The following is a 22,570-nucleotide window of genomic DNA, read 5'->3' as shown; positions in this document are numbered from 1 at the left end:
TATCACTCCCTCACATGGCCCTCACAGACACCCTGTATCACTCCCTCCTTCACATGGCCCTCACAGACACCCTGTATCAATCCCCTACATGGCCCTCACAGACACCCTGTATCACTCCCTCACATGGCCCTCACAGACATCCTGTATCACTCCCTCACATGGCCCTCACAGACACCCTGTATCACTCCCTCCTTCACATGGCCCTCACAGACACCCTGTATCAATCCCCTACATGGCCCTCACAGACACCCTGTATCACTCCCTCACATGGCCCTCACAGACACCTTGTATCCCTCCCTCACATGGCCCTCACAGACACCCTGTATCACTCCCTCACATGGCCCTCACAGACACCCTGTATCACTCCCTCCTTCACATGGCCCTCACAGACACCCTGTATCAATCCCCTACATGGCCCTCACAGACACCCTGTATCACTCCCTCCTTCACATGGCCCTCACAGACATCCTGTATCACTCCGTCACATGGCCCTCACAGACATCCTGTATCACTCCCTCACATGGCCCTCACAGACACCCTGTATCCCTCCCTCCCTCACATGGCCCTCACAGACACCCTGTATCCCTCCCTCCCTCACATGGCCCTCACAGACACCCTGTATTACTCCCTCCCTCACATGGCCCTCACAGACACCCTGTATCCCTCCCTCCCTCACATGGCCCTCACAGACACCCTGTATCACTCCCTCCCTCACATGGCCCTCACAGACACCCTGCATCACTCCCTCACATGGCCCTCACAGACATCCTGTATCACTCCCTCACATGGCCCTCACAGACACCCTGTATCCCTCCCTCACATGGCCCTCACAGACATCCTGTATCACTCCCTCACATGGCCCTCATAGACACCCTGTATCCCTCCCTCACATGGCCCTCACAGACACCCTGTATCACTCCCTCACATGGCCCTCACAGACACCCTGTATCACTCCCTCACATGGCCCTCATAGACACCCCGTATCCCTCCCTCCCACACATGGCCCTCACAGACACCCTGTATCACTCACTCTCTCACGGTCTGACCAGGGCATTGGGCTATGCATTGGTGAAGAATCGTTTCCTTTTCTTTTCTTTTCATTTTTTTTTTTTTTCTAAGCACATGTATATCATATATGGATCAGTTTGCATGCCTTGATGCATCTTTGAAACTTTCGCTCTATTTTCTGCCCTTTTTTCATTTCTTGTATCTCCTCTGTTTTCTGTCATAATCTTTCCTGTTGTTTACCTATACAACAAACATCATCAGCCGGTTTTTTCCCCCGCCAGTTTGCAGACAAGGGTGAATGTTACTGCTGTGCTCAACGACCAGAAATTGAACAGTTGTCAACTCTTGGAAAGGCACTGGATGAGCATCATATGGCTTTTTTTTTCTTGGACAGTATGGCCAAATTTTTTCTTTCTCTTTTTTTCTGTTTTGGTACTAGATATATATTTTAATTTGAATTTCATACTCTTTTGTGTTTTGTTTTTTTAAATCTTGAGGTTGTGTATGAGGTGGACTGACTGCTGTTTTAATTATGTTATGTCTTCTGTATATTCTCTTATTTGTTTAGTGGTGATGGCGACCATTATTAGAGATGGTTCACTGTAGGTTGGATGTTGAAGAAACTCTGAGTCTTGGTATTGTAGTTTTGATTTAAGGACTTTTTTGTGTGTTTGTTTTAAGCACATTTTCAGCCGTGGTCAAAATGAACAGACTGTTCTTTCTTTTTAGCTTTTTTTTTTTTTTTTTTTTTTTTAATGTCTATTTATCCATACTAGACTAAAGAATTGAATTCATGTTTTTGTTTTTCCTCTAGTCAGTCGTTAGTTTAGTAAATGCAAATGAGGCTTTCGTCATCTCTTTAAAGCCACATGTGTGACCCCTTTTTAAAGTAAAAAAAAAATTGTATTCTACTTTTATATTGAATGCGTATGCTTATACTTTGAATACATTTTTTTCTGTTTCCTTTTTTTTTTGGGGGGGGGGGGGGGGATTGAGGGGCTAGTTTCAACCGTTTTTCTTTGTGTTAGATTACGTTTTATGGCTGTGCCATTGGCACTGCATGTAAGTGAGGTATGTGTATGTGGGAACCAAGGTTTTATCTGACCCAACTAGTCATTATCTCCATGCCATCCAACCACATGGTTTGCAAAGGGATCGGGTGTGAGAAAGGAGTTGTGTGGTGTGTCTTTGCGTGCAGGTATTCAAGGTTGTCTGCATATAATTAATTGACGTGTGTGATTACACAGTTAGGTGTGTCTAAATTACCCTGCAGTGAATAAACAATAACTCAGAGAACCAGCTAGCTGCTTAGGATTTTTGGGGGGTGGGGGAGGGGGGGGGGCATTGTTGTCATTTTTGCTGTCTGCAGTATCCCTGCACCTGTCTTTGTTGGATGGGAATATATCAGCTAAGTGTATCTAACCTTTTTTATTTCCCTGCTTCCTAGTTAGCTTCCTTTGTTACTATGCCAGACACTATGTGTGCATACTCACATGAGCCTGCGTGTATACATGTAATTGGTTGTTGGCGTGTTCATACATTCCCTCTCTCTGTCTCTCTCTCTTTATTGGGTTTTTTATGTTTGTTTCCCCTTAGAGGGCTGGATGAAAAAAAAGCATTGCCTTGCTACTCTGTCAGCCTCATAACATAATATGTATTCAGTTCAATTATGTGCCTCTCTTACCAAAGCACAAAAGTTTTTTTTTATAAAACAGTTACTGTAAATAAACATTTATGAAAGGTTGGAGCACAATTTTCCAGCAAAATGTCCTGCTTTACAGCAAATTTTTTTTTTTTTTTTTTAAACAAAAATCACACATGCAGAGGTGGCTATAAACATGTAAGCTGAAGACTTCCCCCTCCGTCACCCTCCCCCCCTCCCGCCCCCCCTCCGTCACCCTCCCCTTCCTTTCATTCCCTGCCCGCAGGAAAGTTGTGTTCAGATGTTGATGGAATGTAGCAGGTAAGTATTGCTAAAATTTGATGTTATTTCTCTGCTTCCTAGTTAGGTCCTTTGTTACTACATTTGAAACTGTGTACTCACATGAGCCTGCGTGTACACAAACAGTTGCTTGTGCATGCAAACACACTCACTCTCTTTCTTTCTCTCTTCTTTTTGTGTTTGTTTCTCTTTCAAGGGCCAGATGAAAAAAAGCATTGACTTGCTTACTCTATTGCCATTAGGAAATAAAATGTATTAAATTCAATTCTGTCCTTCTCTCTATATATTCAATTCAATTCTGTCCCTCTCTCTATATATTCAGTTCAATTCTGTCCCTCTCTCTATATATTGTTCAATTCTGTCCCTCTCTCTATATATTCAATTCAATTCTGTCCCTCTCTCTATATATTCAATTCAATTCTGTCCCTCTCTCTATATATTCAATTCAGTTCTGTCCCTCTCTCTCTCTAAAGCACAAATATAAGGTTTTTGTTGAATAGATGCTGCAAGTAAACCTTTGTGAAAGTTTGAAGCACAACGTTTCAGCAAAATGTCTTGCTTTTATGCAAGAATTTTTCTTTGTTTGTTTTTTGTTTGTCTGTTTTTTAACAAAAATCACACACACAGGTGGCTATGAATATGTAATTTGAAGACTTTATTTTCTTTTCTTTTTTTTAATGATTTTTATCCCTCCCCTTTCTTCCCTGCCCACAGAAAAGTTGTGTTCAAAAGTTATTTGATGATTTTATTTTTTTATCTTATGTATTGGTTTGTCATTTTCTTAATTTTTCAGGTGGTTAGTCTGTGTTTTTTCTTTTGATTTTAAGTTATTTGAAAATGTGGAAAGAAAATGAAATTGCAAATAAATGATTGTTAAAAAAAAAGGGGGGGGGGGATTACAATTTACAAAGTCAAAATCAAAATAGGTTGTTGTAATGATCATTTGATTACTCCAGTGAAAAACTGTTTGCATCAGTCACGGTATGTTTGTCTATTACCATGAAGTATTCCCTTTTCTTTCTTTTCGTTTTTTTTTTAAACTTCAGTGTTTGGCATAATTCATATTCTTGTCTCTATCACTCCCTCCTTCTATCCACCAGTTTTCTACAATGGTTGACTCTTTTTTGTGTGTTTTTTTGTTGTTGCATATGCATGTTCAGGTTGTTGGCATCATCATATAACTTCATTAATTGATGAAATAATAGTATTTCTTTATTTCTTGTGTGTCAGATCCATTTTGGTTGTGTTGATCTGTATGCATCTCTTTCTCTCTCTTTCTCAATTTTTGTCTGTCTGTCTGTCACTCTCTCTTTCACCTTTCAGTCCTCCTTTTGAATTGTGGCCGAAGGCTGATGTACATTTGAACATTTTTGAGTTCTCTCTCTCTCTCTCTCTCTCTCTCTCTCTCTCACTCTCTCTCACACAAACGCTACAGACACAAAACAGCTGATATGATAATGATAATAATGGATACTTATATAGCACACTGTCCAGAAATCTGCTGTAGGTGCTTTACAAAAACACTTGTTTACATAACACATTGCATCTATGTTACATACTCACACCAAAATTGACTAACAAACTGAACACACACACACACACATGCAATACATACATACATTTTAACATACATATTACATAGCAGCTACATATATATAGCAGCTACCCTCCACACATACACACACATAGCACACACAAACTCAGATGTCTAAATGAGTCTGGCATCGTCATTCTCAATTCGTTGAAGTCTGTCAAACAGATATTTGGGAAGGCCAGCTAAAAGAGAATTGCAGTAATCCTCCCATCTTGAGAGAACCAGAGCGCATGCAAGTGTCAAATAGTCCTAGTGTGAGAGAGAAGGATATAAAAGATCCTTCTAGTTTCTGGAGGAAAACCCCCACGCCAAGCACCATAATTGTTCTGGTTTCATATGAGGAAAACCCTCTCATCATGAACATTAAAAAAGGAAGAAAGTCATTCTGGTTTCATGAGGAAAATAAAGCATATAACACATTTGCATAAAACGATTTGATAACAAAAATAATACCCTTCTTGAATTCAACATCATTTCTACCTCATGAATTTTAAAAGAGTATTTGTTGTTCGAGAAAGACTTTTATTTTATTTTATTTTATTTAAAAAAAAAAAAAAATTTCCATATGTTATTTATGGTCTTGAAAAACCATGTTTTCAGTACTCAAGTCAACAGTAGTCACAGAAGATGGATTTGATAACTAAACAAGTCATATAAATGTTTAAACTGTGACTGATGTCTCTGGATCACTTGCGATTGGGGGTGATATTTCACTTTTATTGCTGAGATATCTGATGAGCCCACAGGAATGAAACTGAAATCACACCAGGCATGCACACAATAGGATCTCTCCCTCATAATTCAAATGGCCCCAATTTGCTGTCTTTGAACGGTTTGTATCATCCCCTACATTCCCGATCCACTTTACTTTTTATTTGTATCATTTCATTTCTTTCTTTTTTTTTATGTGAGAATATTTTCATATATTTGCCAAGTCATTTTGTTCATTATAGTATTGTTACACAACTTATATTTTGTATCACTGGCACGCCCAGTGGTCTACAGTCTCCAAGGTCAACAGCTGGGTGCACCTTCCACCATCTGAACTTCATCAAATGTATATGTGCATCCATAATGTCAGATACATGCATCATTATAGATCTATTAATCCTTTCCAAGTGCAGTGAATAATAGGAATTACACACACACACACACACACACACACGTGCGCGCGTGCACAAACCCACAGCATGCACCGGTCATAGCAGAATCACAAGCAAAATAGTGTTAGCCATGTGAAGCTAATATTAATGAGTTAATTATTTAGAAAACAACCAAAAAAATATATATATAAATAGGAGAAAAAGATCTTCCTTGTTTATTCTGTTTACTTATTCCATTTCATTTTATGTTCATGTTTTATTTTTCCATGTAGAATCTGGGAAGCTCTCAAAGCCTGACCACGGTTTCAGATTGATGCATGCATAGTTAGGCATCTGCAGCCCCTTTTCAAACTTTGAAAAAAATATTAGAGCAGATGTGATGTATCATACACAAAGCAGTCCGTGCACTTGGATGCATCCTTGAAACTGAAACTGGTGACTTTGAACTCTGACTTCACTTTTTTGTTGTTGTTGTTGCTGTTCTCATGGCAAGACCAATCTTTGTTCCACTTATGATGAAGATTGTATGCATGACCTCCTCTCTTTGTTACCATACCTGAAAGCTTTTCCTTTTCTTATAATTCAACATTGTGACTTTGACATTTGCCTTGCTTTTCAATAAACATTATTCTATCATCATGGCCACTCCATATGCACCAGATATGATGAAAAGACATGAACTATGTCAAGCTCTCTCTGTCCCTTCTTTGTTTCCATATCATGACCTTAACCTCTCACCTCTCACCGTGTTTACTTTCCAAATCATCGTAAAAGGGTGGACTGGAAAGGTCATTCGCTGGTACCAAGTTTCATCAATTCATATGCCTGTTATGATTGCCAAGATAATGGATTAAAGTTAGCAATGGCCAGACACATGCACACACAGACACGTGCGTACACAAGAATGAACACACAGAAACACAAAACACTGTCAAACAGACATGACCACACACTGACACATATGCGCATGCATATACAAACACACACAGAACACACACACACACCCACAACAGATGTTGTTGGACGATTACAAAGACTGGCTTACATTTGGTACAGAAATTGGCGGTAACTAAAATTGATCCAAACTCACATACTTGTGGTCGACTGACTGTTTCTCTCACAGGTCACAAGGAAAAAGTCAGATGTATAATTAAACATGGCAACTTGCTATAAACAATAAATAGATAGATAAATAAATAAAATGCCCATTCCTTGCCCCTTCGGTTCACCCTTGATCAGTGCATGAGCCCGGGTGTATGTGTATTTGGACTGGTTCTGCATGTCTCAATGGGGGAAAAAAGAGGGAAATCCACAGTGTAATGAGAGAGAGAAATCCTCAACTCTGTAATTTTACTGACGCAAGCATGCACATGTACATGTGTGCACACACATACATACATCACACACTGACACACTCACATACACTGATGCTGGGATGCACACACACACACGTGCACATACACGCGCGTGCGCACACGCACACACACACACACACACACACACACACACACTGTACGTACACGCAAACTTTGATGAAAGAAAATATCGCATATTGTACAAGTATGTACACATACATTGCATGCACATACTGACGTGTACATGTTACATCAAATTCATGTCTGAAAAGATGTTAAAGAATATAATAAGTATGCGTATGTGGCACAGACTCACACACTGACACACACACACATGCACACAAACACACATGCACGTACACATATATACATACCTTGTACAATCTTTTCTTTCTGACAGGAAACAGTAACAGTTGATAATCCAATCTCAAATTTTACATCTTTTAAACATGCATGCAGTTCCACAGGGATCCATCTGAGGGCCAGTTTTATTCTCCACTTATGTTAACGACTTACCTTGTTATATTAAAAATTATGTAAATGCGAACTGTTTGCAGATGACACATCCACACATTCAAGCAATTCAGATGCCTGTAAACTAACTGATGAATTTCAGGATGATATTCTGAAACTTAACAATTGGACACAATTGGATCACATGTCAACTGCTCAGAAAACGAAGTGCATGTTTGGTATGTAAAGACAAAGAATGAAACAGAACTTCAAACCACTATTCTTAGGCGTCAATAGAATTGAAGAGGAAGATTCACATAAAATTCTGGGTGTCATTATTGACAAAGATGTATCTTGAACTGATCATACAAAGTACTTAGGTAAATGTCTCCTATCAGACACTTCAGTTAGCAAACATTAAAGAGATCCTCAATGGCCATTCTTGAAACTCTTTTTCTGTGCACATACTCTGCCAGTAATTGATTATGCATCAACTGTATGGGACAACTGTAGCATCACAAACATAAGATTTATTACTGTATGTATAAAAGAGCACTGAAAATAGTATTGTTAAAATTGAGTTCCCTGACCCATATCTTTTAACAACAGACTTCAACAAAGTTGCTGCTTTTCATCTGTTTCTTCTCTCTCTCTCTCTCTCTCTCTCTCTCACACACACACACCTTTATTTTTGCAATTTTTTTCATTTATGGCTTGGAGTAAAAAGCAATTGTTGCTAATTAAATCATGAAATAAAATCTTGCCTTTGACACACTGCATGCACACACAACTATGATGAAAGAAAATACTGGTATACGAACGTACACACACATTGTATGCATATAATGACATGCACACGCACACAACACACACACGCAAACACAACACACACATACATACACTCTTAGGTTTCATCAAAATGAATTAAATTTATACCATTCCGTTTTGCAGTTTTCTTGTTGAAAGGTTTTTAACACGACAGATGGACAGATTAATCACACACACACACACACACATTGAAACGAGAGTGTGTGCGTGAACACATACACATTATCACACACACTTGGCACACATGTACGTACTCTCCTCACTCTGTCTTAGGTTTCATCAAAATGAGATGTACACCATTCCATTTAACTGGTATTTTTGTTGTTGAAAGGTTTTTAACATGACAGATGGATAGATTAATAGCGCACGCGCGCGCGCACACACACATACACACACAAGTTTTTAATACCCGTGTCGCAACCTCAACACTGTGAATATCATAGCCACGACAACAGCATGGTAACTCGTTTACTGAAGACTGATTTTGTCCACTGTGTGTGTGTGTGTGTGTGATACTTTTCGTCTGCTTCGCACCAAGTGCAGTCAGCAAGAAGTGCCTTCCACTGCGCATGTCAGCTGGCTGTGTTCAAAATGGCGAATCTGTGTTGTCGACGGTAACAGTAGTGGTGTGATCAGACTGAAAGTGAGCATGAGTTGTCGGTAGACAGACGTGTCGGATGACCACAATGAGAGACTGGCGAGACGGATGACTCAGGTCGATGCAGTTCAAAAAGCGATATCTTTTATTGTCCATAATATGTGGAATCCTCCTTCTGATTGCCTACCTCCATCGGTTTGTTCATGACGATCATGTGCGCCGTGTCAGCCGAAGCCATGGAAAAGTGTTGTCACTCGTCAAACTCTCGAGCAAAAACCTGCACTCGTATTTTGACGAGGGCGATTACGCTTACGCCGAGGACTTGCGTGTGTCAACACAACAGACACGACAACAATTTTTATCGCCGTCATCACTGGCGTCTGGGATCACTGTCACTCCCCTTCCCACACCCCAGCCCCACCAACTTTACCAGCAGAAGTTTGCCCACTGTCGCATGGAAACCTGTTTCAACTTTACCAACTGTGTGCGAGGATTTAAAGTGTACGTGTACCCTAGACAGTACCCCATTTCCAGCAGTTACGGGAAGATCCTCGCCAGCCTTGAAGAATCGCGGTACTATACGAAGGACCCCTCAGAAGCGTGTCTCCTCATACCTTCCATAGACACCCTGGACCAAGATGTTCGCAGCTCTGATCGCTTTGATGTTCAAGACAGACTTCACCGCCTTCCGTATTGGAATAACGGACAAAATCACATTATCTTCAATCAGTACTCGGGCACGTGGCCAGACTATGCAGACAAACTGGATTTCGATGTGGGACAGGCTATAATTGCGAAAGCTAGCTTTTCGGTGGAAAAATTCCGAAACGGTTTTGACATTTCATTTCCATTATTTGCAAAAGATCACCCTTTAAAGGGTGGAGAAAGAGGGTTTTTACAGCAGTCACTTAACACCATTCCTTCATATCGCCATTACTTACTGGCTTTCAAGGGAAAGCGGTATCTGACGGGGGTAGGGTCTGAGACTCGGAACTCATTATACCATATACACAACGAGAAGGATATTGTGCTTCTTACCACCTGCAAACATGGGAAAGGTTGGGAGAAAAACCAGGATGAACGATGTAAAAAAGACAACGCTGACTATGACAAGTAAGTGTTCAGTGTAATATTCTGAGTGGAAAATTGTATTTGATAAGCAAATGTGAGATTTAGAGCTGGTGTAGGATCATATCAGTGAAATGAAAAGATTTTAATTCTGCAAAGATTATAATCAAATTACAGACTAAATCCATTCATGACACATTTGAGAGAGGGAGAGTGTAGTGGTTTGAAATTGGTCGAAATCTTGAATGAAAAGAATTTCAAATGAGATTGGAGGCAAGGTCCAGGTGTACTCTGGCACATAAGATCATTTGTCAGGATTTCTTTGGCAGCAAGAACTGTCACAATATCCTTCACAAGATGCTTACCTGGCTACTGAAACCAGAACCTTGTTCGAACATTTGATGAATGATTTAAACCAAAGTAGGAGGAAATACTGAACAACCACTCTGCTCTGCATACATACATTGTGGGTGGGTGTATGCCTGCATGCATGTAAATATGTGCTCATGTGTGGGTGGGTGTGTTTGTGTGAGTGTATGTGACATAGTGGCTAGGTGCATTGTAAGTTGAAATTGTATCATTTTTTGTTATACTCTTTTGTCACAACAGATTTCTCTGTGTTAAATTCAGGCTTGTGTCCACAGGGAGAGCACATCGCTGCAGTGAGACTGAGAGCACCACCCTTTTTTTTGTACTTTTTTCTGCCTGCATGTATTGTTTTCCTATTGAAGTGGATTTCCCCCCGGAATTGTGCCAGGGACAACTATTTTGTTGCTGTGGGTTCTTTTATGTGCACTGAGTGCATGCTGCACACAGGACCTTAGTTTATCATCTTGTCTTAACTCACTCAGTACGGCCAGTCCTCTCTTCTCCTCTACACAGACCCCTCGGATGTCCAGTGGGTGTCTGAATGACCCAACCTTTAGCTTCCGTCGTCAGAATTGTGGTATTCTTTGTCCACATTCACGTCTTCAGTATAAGAGCCTTCCGCTTGCAATATTTTGATGATGGTAATTGGGGTGAAACGCTGTTAACGTCGTCTCTTTCGCCGTTCGTGTGGAAAGAGTTAATCAGTTAATGACTAGCATCCAGACCACCACTCAAAGTCTAGTGGAGGTTGAGAAAATACTGGTGACTGTGATCTGAACCAGTGCGATTTGATTCTCTTGCTTCTTTGTTGTTACCTCTAGGCCAACACTCCACTTGTTGAGATCTGTCTATGATATGTTGTATTATTTAAATAACTTCTCAAGAAATATCTTTAAGAATAACCAGCCACTGTGGCGAAGTGGTTGGCATCACGGACTAATGACTGGGAGGACAGGGGTTGGATTCCCAGCAGAGGTGTGTTTTTTCGGCATGCGGATGGCTCCTACCCAGAGTTAAGTGTGCTACTGACTTAAATGGGAAGACTGGGACCACACAGTTGAGTATCATCAACTTCACAGATGTGTCTTTGGGTGTGTTGCTCAAATTTCCTGACCAACACTGCAAGTGTCTGTATCTCTCAGGCCTGGTAAATGCCAGGATATCATTATGAAAGGAAGCATTGAGTACAGCATTGTCAAGTAGTCCCAAACATAATGTCATCATCAGTATCCCCTTTCATTATCAATAAAAATTAAAAAAAGTTTTTAAAGTCCTCTGATGACCTGCTATCATGGTGACCTCAGTTTCGATCTTGTCATCAGTAGGGGGCTCAGTATATGGTGTCCTAAGTGCGTTAAATCAGAACAGGCACTACTGAACATTACCTGCACTCAGCAGCAGTGCAAGGTCTCCTCTGGTGTGTGGCCTCCTATCAACCTAACATCAGTAGTTTCCTGTGGATAGCCAACTATTGGACTGTGACAGATGTATGGGGGACCAAATGAATGGCATGGGGAGTAATGCCATTGAAACAGTGTAGATGATGAGATAGCAACAAAAAAAAAGAAAAAAGAAAAGAAAGAAGTCATTCAGCGTATCTGTACAAATAAGGGTAGTTATTCAGTTGTACTTGTAGTATTTATTGAGTTACTCATAAGTTTTATGAGACATTAAGGCTTTATGTTTGATTAATTTTTATATTCTTTAATTGTTTAATTATGAATAAATTATGAATAAATTATGTAATTTGTTTGAACAAAAAAATTCCTCATTATTGTAGTCTGTCCACTCAATAAAAAAAGAGTACAAAATATCCCTTTAAACAAAGAAACATACCCTGATTTGTTTAGAATGTGCACTGTGTTTCATTTTTACAGGCACACTTAACACATGACACAGACAATCAACTGTGTTTAGGAACTTTTAATGCTTGACAGACCAGAAGGTTATCAAGAATAAATCAACATTCAAAAAGTCCAGATACAACTGAGAAAGAGTATGGTGACCTGCATTGACCCAGCCCTCAGATCATCAGGTGATCATCTGATACAGCACTTAAGCTGCTGTTTCATTAACTTGAATAAGACATTGAAATATGACACATCAAGACAGCTGTTGAGCCAGTGTGAATGGTTAAACTTTAAACACACACACACACACACACAAAACCAACCCACCAAACAACAGCAACATAACCTGTGCCTTTCTGTTGTCATGTCCCTCTGTCAGCCAGTGTCTTCCTCTTGTCTTGTCCCTCTGTCAGTCAGTGTCTTTCTCATGTCATGTCCCTCTGTCAGCCAGTGTCTTTCTCATGTCATGTCCCTCTGTCAGCCAGAGCCTTCCTCTTGTCATGTCCCTCTGTCAGCCAGTCTTCCTCTTGTCATGTCCCTCTGTCAGCCAGTGTCTTTCTCATGTCATGTCCCTCTGTCAGCCAGTGTCTTTCTCTTGTCATGTCCCTCTGTCAGCCAGTGTCTTTCTCATGTCATGTCCCTCTGTCAGCCAGAGCCTTCCTCTTGTTATGTCCCTCTGTCAGCCAGAGCCTTCCTCTTGTTATGTCCCTCTGTCAGCCAGTGTTTTTCTCTTGTCATGTCCCTCTGTCAGCCAGTGTCTTCCTCTTGTCATGTCCCTCTGTCAGCCAGTGTCTTTCTCTTGTCATGTCCCTCTGTCAGCCAGTGTCGTCCTCTTGTTATGTCCCTCTGTCAGCCAGTGTCTTTCTCATGTCATGTCCCTCTGTCAGCCAGTGTCTTTCTCTTGTCATGTCCCTCTGTCAGCCAGTGTCTTTCTCTTGTCATGTCCCTCTGTCAGCCAGAGCCTTCCTCTTGTCATGTCCCTCTGTCAGCCAGTGTCTTCCTCTTGTCATGTCCCTCTGTCAGCCAGTGTTTTTCTCATGTCATGTCCCTCTGTCAGCCAGAGCCTTCCTCTTGTTATGTCCCTCTGTCAGCCAGTGTCTTCCTCTTGTCATGTCCCTCTGTCAGCCAGTGTCTTCCTCTTGTCATGTCCCTCTGTCAGCCAGTGTTTTTCTCTTGTCATGTCCCCTCTGTCAGCCAGTGTCTTCCTCTTGTTATGTCCCTCTGTCAGCCAGTGTCTTCCTCTTGTCATGTCCCTCTGTCAGCCAGTGTCTTTCTCTTGTCATGTCCCTCTGTCAGCCAGTCTTCCTCTTGTCATGTCCCTCTGTCAGCCAGTGTTTTTCTCTTGTTATGTCCCTCTGTCAGCCAGTGTCTTCCTCTTGTTATGTCCCTCTGTCAGCCAGTGTCTTCCTCTTGTCATGTCCCTCTGTCAGCCAGTGTCTTTCTCATGTCATGTCCCTCTGTCAGCCAGTGTCTTTCTCATGTCATGTCCCTCTGTCAGCCAGTGTCTTTCTCTTGTCATGTCCCTCTGTCAGCCAGTGTCTTTCTCTTGTCATGTCCCTCTGTCAGCCAGTGTCTTCCTCTTGTCATGTCCCTCTGTCAGCCAGTGTCTTTCTCTTGTCATGTCCCTCTGTCAGCCAGAGCCTTCCTCTTGCACAGGCTGTCACTGTGTCAGTCACACATATTCTCTCTTTCTGCGCTTCTTGTCGATCTTTCAATGTCTGTTTCTTGCTGATAGTATACTATGATTGTCACACATGTATACATACATCTACGCGCACACATGCACGCACACACACACACACACACACACACACACTGAACTGGTCAATAGATAAATTCCTTTTGACTTCTTTTTTTTCTTTTTCTTTTTTTTTGTACTGTTTATTTTACTCCTTTTTGTGTACACTGTCTTTGCTGTAGTGTCTATCTCAGTAATTAAGGCTTGTGTCTTTTCTTTTCTCCCTGCCTCCCTGTCTGTCATTCTTTATTTATTTATCTTTGTCTGTCTGACTGTTTTTTCTTTCTCGGCTTCTCAAGTAATGTGAATATTGCACAGTGTTGCATGCATGCATGCTATTGCAAAGTGTTGCATGCATGCATGCACATGTATAATATTTCATGGGTTTGGTCTAGATTTGTGTGTTTGTAAGTGATGTGTGAGTGTGTGTGTGTGTGTGTGTGTACATGTGTGTGTGTGTGGAGCTATTTCAGCATTTGCATAAAATCTGACCTTGGATTTCACATGAATTGAAGTATTCTACTCAGCAGAGGTTCTCCTGCAGTTGTAGGCTGCAACTTTCACATTCACTCACACAAAAAATAACTGCGCTTTTACATGTTAGAGCATCATCACACTACCTTGTAATTGTAAATATATATATACTGATGTAGCTACACTCCATTTTCAGGGGTGTACAAGCTGGGTATATATATATATGTTCATTTATAGGTTCGATAAGTGACTGAATACTGACATGGATTTTGGGATCTTGACTTGATCCTCTTCATATATTGCTGAGGGTGGCTTATGTACTAGCAAGTCTATACACTGACCTGGAAGGACAAAAAAAAAAAAAATTAGTCTCCACCCTTAACCCACTAAATCAGTGTAGAAAAATGAGCACAGGGCAGCAGAAAGATATTTACAATATTTGAATATGAAAGCTGGAAGATGGTGCTTCAAGCTGCAGAACAGGAAAAGGATGAAAAGCTCTTCACAAGAATAAGGTGCATTGACCACTTTGCATTGTAAGCAAATTACCACCACAGCTGTTGCAGATAATACCTGGGAGATCAGTCTGTTAGAGTAGTACTGACAAAGAATCTAAACTAGACCAGGAGGAACTAGAGGACTTAACACAAATTTGCTTTCAAACACGATGTCCCCGGTGATTGACAGAAAAATCATCAGCAAACAGATGATCGTGATACTCTCTAAGTTGTACAATATACAGCTGAGCACTTTGGCAGAGAAAGTTTCTAGATCTTACTACACAGCAAAGAAGATGAAAAGAAAATAAAAGAAAAGTTGACGCTCTTGGCAGAAACTGTCATTTTCTTCCCTTGACCAGAACTCGAACTCGAACTCGAATAGTTTAATCAGTATAGGCCATGGCCCCTTCTGAAGGGGGTACAGTATTTGTGAATAATTCACACACATTTTCAGAGTAACTCATTGAAACAGTAATATACTGACAGAAGACATTACAAAAGCAGTTACTTAAATCAGCTAAGCATAATGGTGCGTGTTTTAAAAGCTTTGTATAAATACATACACACATTCCTTACTAATGGTTCTCTTCGAGATGCCAGAAGCAATGCAGTGCGGAACAGGGAAGGATCCTGATAATACTTTTGTGGAATATACTTTGTACGTAAATCACGATAAACCTGACAACAGAGCAGAAAGTGTTTTTCATCTTCATTTTCGTTATTACACAGAGGACACAATAAATTCACACCTGTATACATTTTATAACGGTTATGATGTACCATGATATCCGAAATTCCACATCTAAATCTTGTCATAAAATACCTTATATGTCTGTCAATATCAAGCAGTAGATATTGTTCACACTTTACAGATGCTTTAAATGTGCTATAAAAACTAAAAAAGAATATCTATCACTGCTCTGCACATGTTCTTCCCAGTTTTGCCATCTATTATCAATCAGTCTTTGACGAAGTTCTTTTAAAAAGACATTTGTGTTTTCAACACCTTGATTCATCCATACAAAACCGAATCCATTTTCAAACAAAAATTCTCTAATACCAGAAACCCAAGATTTTTTACCACGTAATTCCAAGTCAAATAACATTCTATACGCTTTATATGGTAACCTTTCTTCACTCATGCGCACAATCTTGAACCAGTACCTAACACATTGCAAGGACGAATTTATATATATTGGGTAACGACCTGTTTCTCCGTACACAAAATCATTTGGTGTTTTGATATGAACCCCCAAAAATTTCTTAAGAGCAAATAGATTAACTTTTTCTATGTATATATAGCAGCTTTGTCTAAACCCCATATTTCAGCACCATACTGAACAACTGGTTGTACTTGGGCATCAAACAGTTTTAAGAACACAATTAATGACTTATTATTCAACATATACAATTTTTGCAAAATACATAACAAGGCATTTTTTGCTCTACTTGCAAGGTCCTGACAGGCACATGTAAAGCTTAGGCGAGTAGAAAAAAATATTCCAAGATATTTGTAACAATTCACAATAGACATGAGTTGACCATTAAAATACCATCTTTCTCTTGCTGCCAAATAACCACCCTTCCTGAAAACCACAATATTACTCTTTTTGATATTAACATGAAGTTGAAGTCTGGAAGCTGCATTGTATAGGTTATTCAATTGAGTTTGAAGACCAACTGGGGTTTCAGACACCAAGGCAATATCATCAGCAAGCAACAATATAAATAATTCAATGACATCAGGAGAGAGCGTTGCACCATGTCTTCCACTGGCAATTATTTCTAAAGCTAATTCGTTTATGAATAATGAGAAAAGAATAGGGCTACATACATCTCCTTGTTTAACACCTTGTGTACATATAATATAGTCTGTAAATTCATTACCAGATCTCACTTTTGACTTAACAACATTATACATGCTCTTAATACATCGATACAGCTTACCCTTAATACCGTTCTTTTGAAGTATTGGCCAAAGTAATTTTTTGGAAACAGAATCAAAGGCTTTTTCAAAATCTATAAAGGCTACGTACAATTTACGATTTAATGAAAACTGTTTTTGTATAATGGCTAGAAGTGTAAACATCTGATCGACAGTTGAATAATCTTTTTTGAAGCCAGCTTGATATTCACCAGTGATATTGTTCTCTTCTACCCATTTTTGCAATCTGCTATTTATAACTGAACTGTACATTTTGCTACTTATATCACAAATGGAAATTCCTCTATAATTACCAGGATCATCAACTGCTCCTTTCTTAAAAAGTGGAATAATGATAGATTCTGTCCAATTTTTTGGATACACTCCTTTATCAAACAAAGCATTGAAAAATTTAACAAAAAACTCAACTATAACATCACCACCATATTTAAACAGTTCTCCTATCATTCCATCTGGGCCAGCAGATTTTCCATTCTTAAGTTTTTTAATTGCTGTAATAACTTCATCTCTTGAGATAGGCCTATCTAAGCAACTATTTTCATTCATCATTTCAGTATCTTCATCATCTTCTACGTCTTTTTCTAAGAGTTTTTTTGAAGTGTTGATACCATTCACCAATTGAAATGTTGTTGCTACTTGTATGAGTTCTCTTGCATGAAATTCTGTGTATATTTTGCCAAAAATCAGTTTGATCATGCATGGAGCTAATCAGATTAGTCAGTAATGATTTATTATATGTCTCTTTCTTTCTCTTTAACAGGTTCTTGTATTCCCTTCGTGCTTTACAATATTCTATGCTGTCTTCGGTTTTTAATGTTTTTCGAAAAACTCTTAACAGTTTTCTAGCTTTGGATTTAGCTATTTTACATTCTTGATCGAACCACTTATTATTCCTGCCACTATCGTTTAATATGATTTTCTTCTTCATATATTCTGCTTGTTTCATAATGCAGTTGTTAAACATACTTAAAGCACCATTTATGTCATCATCGATAAGATTTATTGCTATTTCCAATACTTGTAAATTTTCTTCTTGATTTATCAAACTGCAAAAAGCATGAGCACCATCGTCCTGCCACCGTAATTTTTCAATGAATTGTGCTTTTTTATTTCTATTCAAAGTAAGGTTAGAAGCTTGTAAAAAATTAATGTGAAATTCCAAAGGGAGATGATCAGACTCAATGCGTTCAGCTACAAACAAATTTGCTGATGAATGAATAATTGAATATAAATCAACAGACATCAAAAAATAGTCGTTAACGCTGTTTCCTGTATCTGAGATGTATGTGAAATGACCTTGATGGTCGCCATTACAAACACCATTCGCAATACACAAATCTAAAGCTGTGCACATATTCAATAACAATTTACCATAATTATTAAGTACAATGTCTTCAGAACATCTACTAACATAGCTCGAGTCACTGTTAACACAAAAATATTTACTTCTATCACCAGACACATTCTGAGCAACGTTTGCTGTTCTGCTATTCAAGTCACCATTGAGGAGTATATATTTTTCAGGGAATTTTAAAAAAGCATCGACCATAATTTCTTCAAGCATGCTAATGCCATTGTCAACATTAAAGAAAGAATAGTATGGGGAATTTTCCGGTGGGATATAAGTACAAAAATATAAAATATCTTTTGGTAGATCAAAAAGGCTTTTAGAAATGTTAAATATAATAACATTATTACAGTCACAATCGATTTCTTGCACAAATTGTAAAAGTTTATTCTTGATCAAACAAATTATCCCCCCTGACCGTCTTCCTTGTGTGAACTGAATCGCTGGCTTACAAAACATTTTGAAATCCTTCAAGATAGATAACTCCACATTTTCTACAAACGTTTCCACCAGACACACAATATCAAACGATTTAACATAGGAGACAAAATTTTGTTCATTCAGTTTTGACATCAACCCATTAATATTCCAGTGTAAAAATGACACGCCATTTCCATTCGAATCTGAATCACTCACTCCATCCCCACGCATGCATTCCAAGTTTTCATCTCGTTCTGAGTTAACACACACACTGTCTACATCACTGCAGGATTACCTGCAAACCATTCTCCATATTTCTTACAGGCATCACATCATTCACGTCACTGTTTATATTCGTCACTGATTCATTATCATTTATCAAAACTGATTCAGTGTGTGAATGCCTCAAGGTCACAGGCAGACTGACACCGTGTACCTGAACACTGCAGTCAGGAGACCGCGTTGACACATCTGCAGTGTCACCCGCCGTGACAACACACTGCGAAACTGTTGTATTTGCACGTGGGGAATGAGCGGGGGATGCAGGGGCAAAATTTACCTTGAGCGGTGACAAAGATTTACGTGTTCCCGATAAACTATTTACATTATTTACAAAATAATCTTTCTGGTTGAATGAATGAGAAAAAATATCATTGAAAACAGGCCGGCCAGATTGTTATGCCATTGGTTTGAGCTGTTGGTCACTGCCGAGACAAAATTTTTTACCATCTATGATCAAATGGTCAAAGACCATGGACGCTTTTTTTATTTTCCTTTCTGGCTTCTTTCAAGAAAGGTATCAGTTTCCTCCTAATCTCCCTCACTCGTGTCGAGAAGTCCTCCCCAATGAAAATGTTAGTCCCTTTCAGTTTCTGTCTGGCACTGAGTACCCTTTCTTTGTCTTTGTAGAAAGTGCATCGTCCAATGATAGGGGAGTCAGGCTTTCTGTTCAGTCGGTGGAGTCTGTCAAACTCTATGTCCTCTGCTAGTTCCAGTTTGTCTGTCAACACGTCTTTTACAATGCCCTCACAGTCCTCTCTACTTTCCTTGTCATGTCTGTGTATACCATAAAAGATTATGTTGTTCCTTTTAGAACGTCCCTCTAAATCGTCAGTTTTTTGTTCCAGATGTTCCACTCGCTCACACAGTTTATCATTTTGGTCTTTTAAATATTCGTTTTCACGTCTCAAGTCTGACACTTCCTCTCTTACAGAAGTCAGTTCTTCACGTAGCCCTGTACATATGTCCTTCACTTGCTTGATATCCTCTTTCATTTCACCAGAGTCCACTTTCATTTCTTTGAAACTAGAATTCAAGTTGTTGATGGCGCCCATAATGTCCTTCAGCGTCGGCTCACCTGACATTCTTGAAGGGGAAGACGTTGACGCAGAGGTACCACCACCAGAGCTCATCATCCGGGTCTGTCGCAGGTTGTCTGCCTTCCCACTGGGTCCAGGGCCAGGGTTCAGTTCCACGTCCCCACATCGATGCAGAAAACGCCCAGGTACAAACAGGCCAGGAGGAAACCAACGACGACACCGTCTTGCAGTCTTCGAAGCTTCAATGTCCGAATGAAGAGAGATTTCCTTTCAACTGCACATCGATACATGAAATTCATGTATACAGGCACGAACCCTCCACACACGGCTCGAAAACTTAAAACCACCTCTGGCATAGTGACCGTTGACCAGTCCTCGGACTCAAGCAAGCACTCGGGTGCAAAGAATTGTCAAAAAACGTCGGAGCTTCTGTCGGCACTTGTTTACCTTTTGACGGCCGGAAGTGCACCCCTTCCCTTGACCAGAGAGGAAGTGTAACTGTAAGTCATACCTCAGTACAGTTCTAAACAAGTTTCAACTGACTAAGCAGGACAACCAACTTCTGAATAATATTATTTGTAGGGAGCCAGTGGAGGTTCCAAGACTTTTCAAAAGTGTCCGTGATCATGTATAAAAATTTGAACTTGTACAATGCAACTTCTGCACATTGTCAGCTGAGCCAAGTGTGTAAGCCAAGAACACAGCTCAGTCATTACTCTTTTTGGAACTGTACATTAGGTATGAGTCTATGACTGCAACTTTTCTCCCATGTTATGAGAATAAAAGAACAGTTTCTTACTTCTACCCACAGCTACAACATTTCTCTAACTTTCAGCTTCTTTGCTCTGAAGCTGGGATCTGGATGCTTTCTCTGCCAAAGTACTTCTGTTTGTTGATATATTTCTTTATCAGTCACCTGGTACACATGCTTGAAGCAAGCCTGTGTGTCTGACTCCTCTAATTCATCTTGCTCTTTTGATTCTTTGTCAGCACTTCTCCAACAGACTGGACCTCATCGATATTGCCTGCAGTTAGCTAGCTATGGTGAGATTTTTCTTTCCATGCTATAAGGTCAAAGCACATTATTCTCCATAACAGAGCTTCATCCATTTTCTGTTCTTGAGCAGGTGAAGCACCGTCTTCCAGCCTTCATACTTAAATAATGTTCTTCCTTCTGTTGCCTACATTCCTTTTCTTCGATTTTTCTTTTCTTCCTAAGTTCCTTGTTGAAAATGATGCAATATGGTTTGAAAAGTGTTTCCTCCAGTGTTTCAGAGGAACACCCACAAGTTATTGGCTGCTGAGCAGGTTCATCACCTTCTGTGGAAGTCCTTCAAGACAAAGGTTCTTTGTGAAGCATTTATAACAATATCCAAGATACCCATGCTCTGGGCTTTGGTCCTCAGGAACTCGCAGCACTAGACATTTTCCATGCTATTCAGAAGGTTAGCAGATTCCGTCTGGCAATATAATGCACCTTCTCTATTAGCTTCTCTATTAGTCCACAGCTGTTTGTAATCAGTTTCCTTTCTTATAAGTTTCTTTGTCGCAAAGATGCAGTCTGGCTAAAAAAATTTTAAAAAAAGCTTTTTCCAGCATCCAGGAAATGTCCAGAAGTTCTTGGCTGCCGTTGATCAATTTCTTCATCTTCTTTGGAGATCTTTGAATGGCAAAAGTTTTTTGCTTGTTTGTTTTTTCTATTCACACTTTTTTTCTTTTTTTAAATTATAATTTTGTCCCTTGCACAGAAGGCTTTTTTCTCCATCTATAGAAATACACATAACTAAAGTTGTTGTTTTTTTAGACACACACCACAAAACAAAAACAAAAACATCGCAACAACCTATAAGAATAGCCAAAGAAAACAGCACAATTATGAATATTTCACATGTTCATATTACACTGTAACACTCTGCTTGTTTTTTTTGTATGAAGTGTTTATAGCAATCTCCATGGTACCCATGCTCTGGGCTTAGGTCCTCAAAAATTTGCAGACAGTTTACATGATATGAGGAGTCTGGAGGTTCCAGCAGTCTCTGTCTAGCTCTGTCTTCAATGAAGCTCCTCTGACTGAAACTGCAGCCGTTGGTAATTAGAAAAACAGATGAAAGTCTTTCCAGTCAAATCCTCAAAATGTATAATGCAGTCTGGGACTTCCTGAACCCTTGATGATGGGATTGTTTCATGCTTGCTCATTCGTGATGCAATTTCTTTGTCTTCTTATATCATCTCCAAGTTCACTCCAGCAGATACACAAAACAAATGCAAATGTGAAATCATAATACCCAAACTGACCACAAGTTGACCATCAACTGCAAACAAGAGCACACAATAAAATTATCGCCCCCATAAAATCACATTCTTGATATCTTGTGGAGTGATGGCCTAGAGGTAACGTGTCTGTCTAGGAAGTGAGAGAATCTGTCTTAGCCGCCGATATTTTCTCCCCCTCCACTAGACCTTGAGTGGTGGTCTGGACACTAGTCATTCAGATGAGATGATAAACTGAGGTCCTGTGTGCAGCATGCACTTAGCGCACGTAAAAGAACCCACGGCAACAAAAGGGTTGTTCCTGGCAAAATTCTGTAGAAAAATCCACTTGATAGGAAAAAACAAACAAAATTTGCACGCAGGAAAAAATACAAAAAATGTGGGTGG

At 39.7% G+C, this 22,570-nt stretch overlaps 1 protein-coding gene across 3 annotated transcripts in view; it reads left to right on the top strand.

Annotated features, from left to right (window-relative positions):
• Nucleotides 1–8,846: 8,846 nt before the first annotated feature.
• LOC143277052 (exostosin-1a-like) overlaps nucleotides 8,847–22,570 on the top strand; it is a 156,870-nt gene continuing 143,146 nt past the window's right edge. For all 3 annotated transcript variants that reach the window (XR_013053671.1, XR_013053670.1, XM_076581785.1), the window contains exon 1: nucleotides 8,847–9,994. Coding sequence is in view for 1 of the 3 variants with exons in the window: in XM_076581785.1 (XP_076437900.1) it covers nucleotides 9,003–9,994 (992 nt within the window). In the remaining 2 variants the exon portion in view is untranslated. The remainder of the gene's footprint in view (nucleotides 9,995–22,570) is intronic.

Source organism: Babylonia areolata, chromosome 33 (assembly GCF_041734735.1).
Source record: "Babylonia areolata isolate BAREFJ2019XMU chromosome 33, ASM4173473v1, whole genome shotgun sequence".
In the NCBI taxonomy this organism is placed as follows: Eukaryota; Metazoa; Mollusca; class Gastropoda; order Neogastropoda; family Buccinidae; genus Babylonia; species Babylonia areolata.
This window is presented reverse-complemented; position numbering and strand designations above follow the sequence as displayed.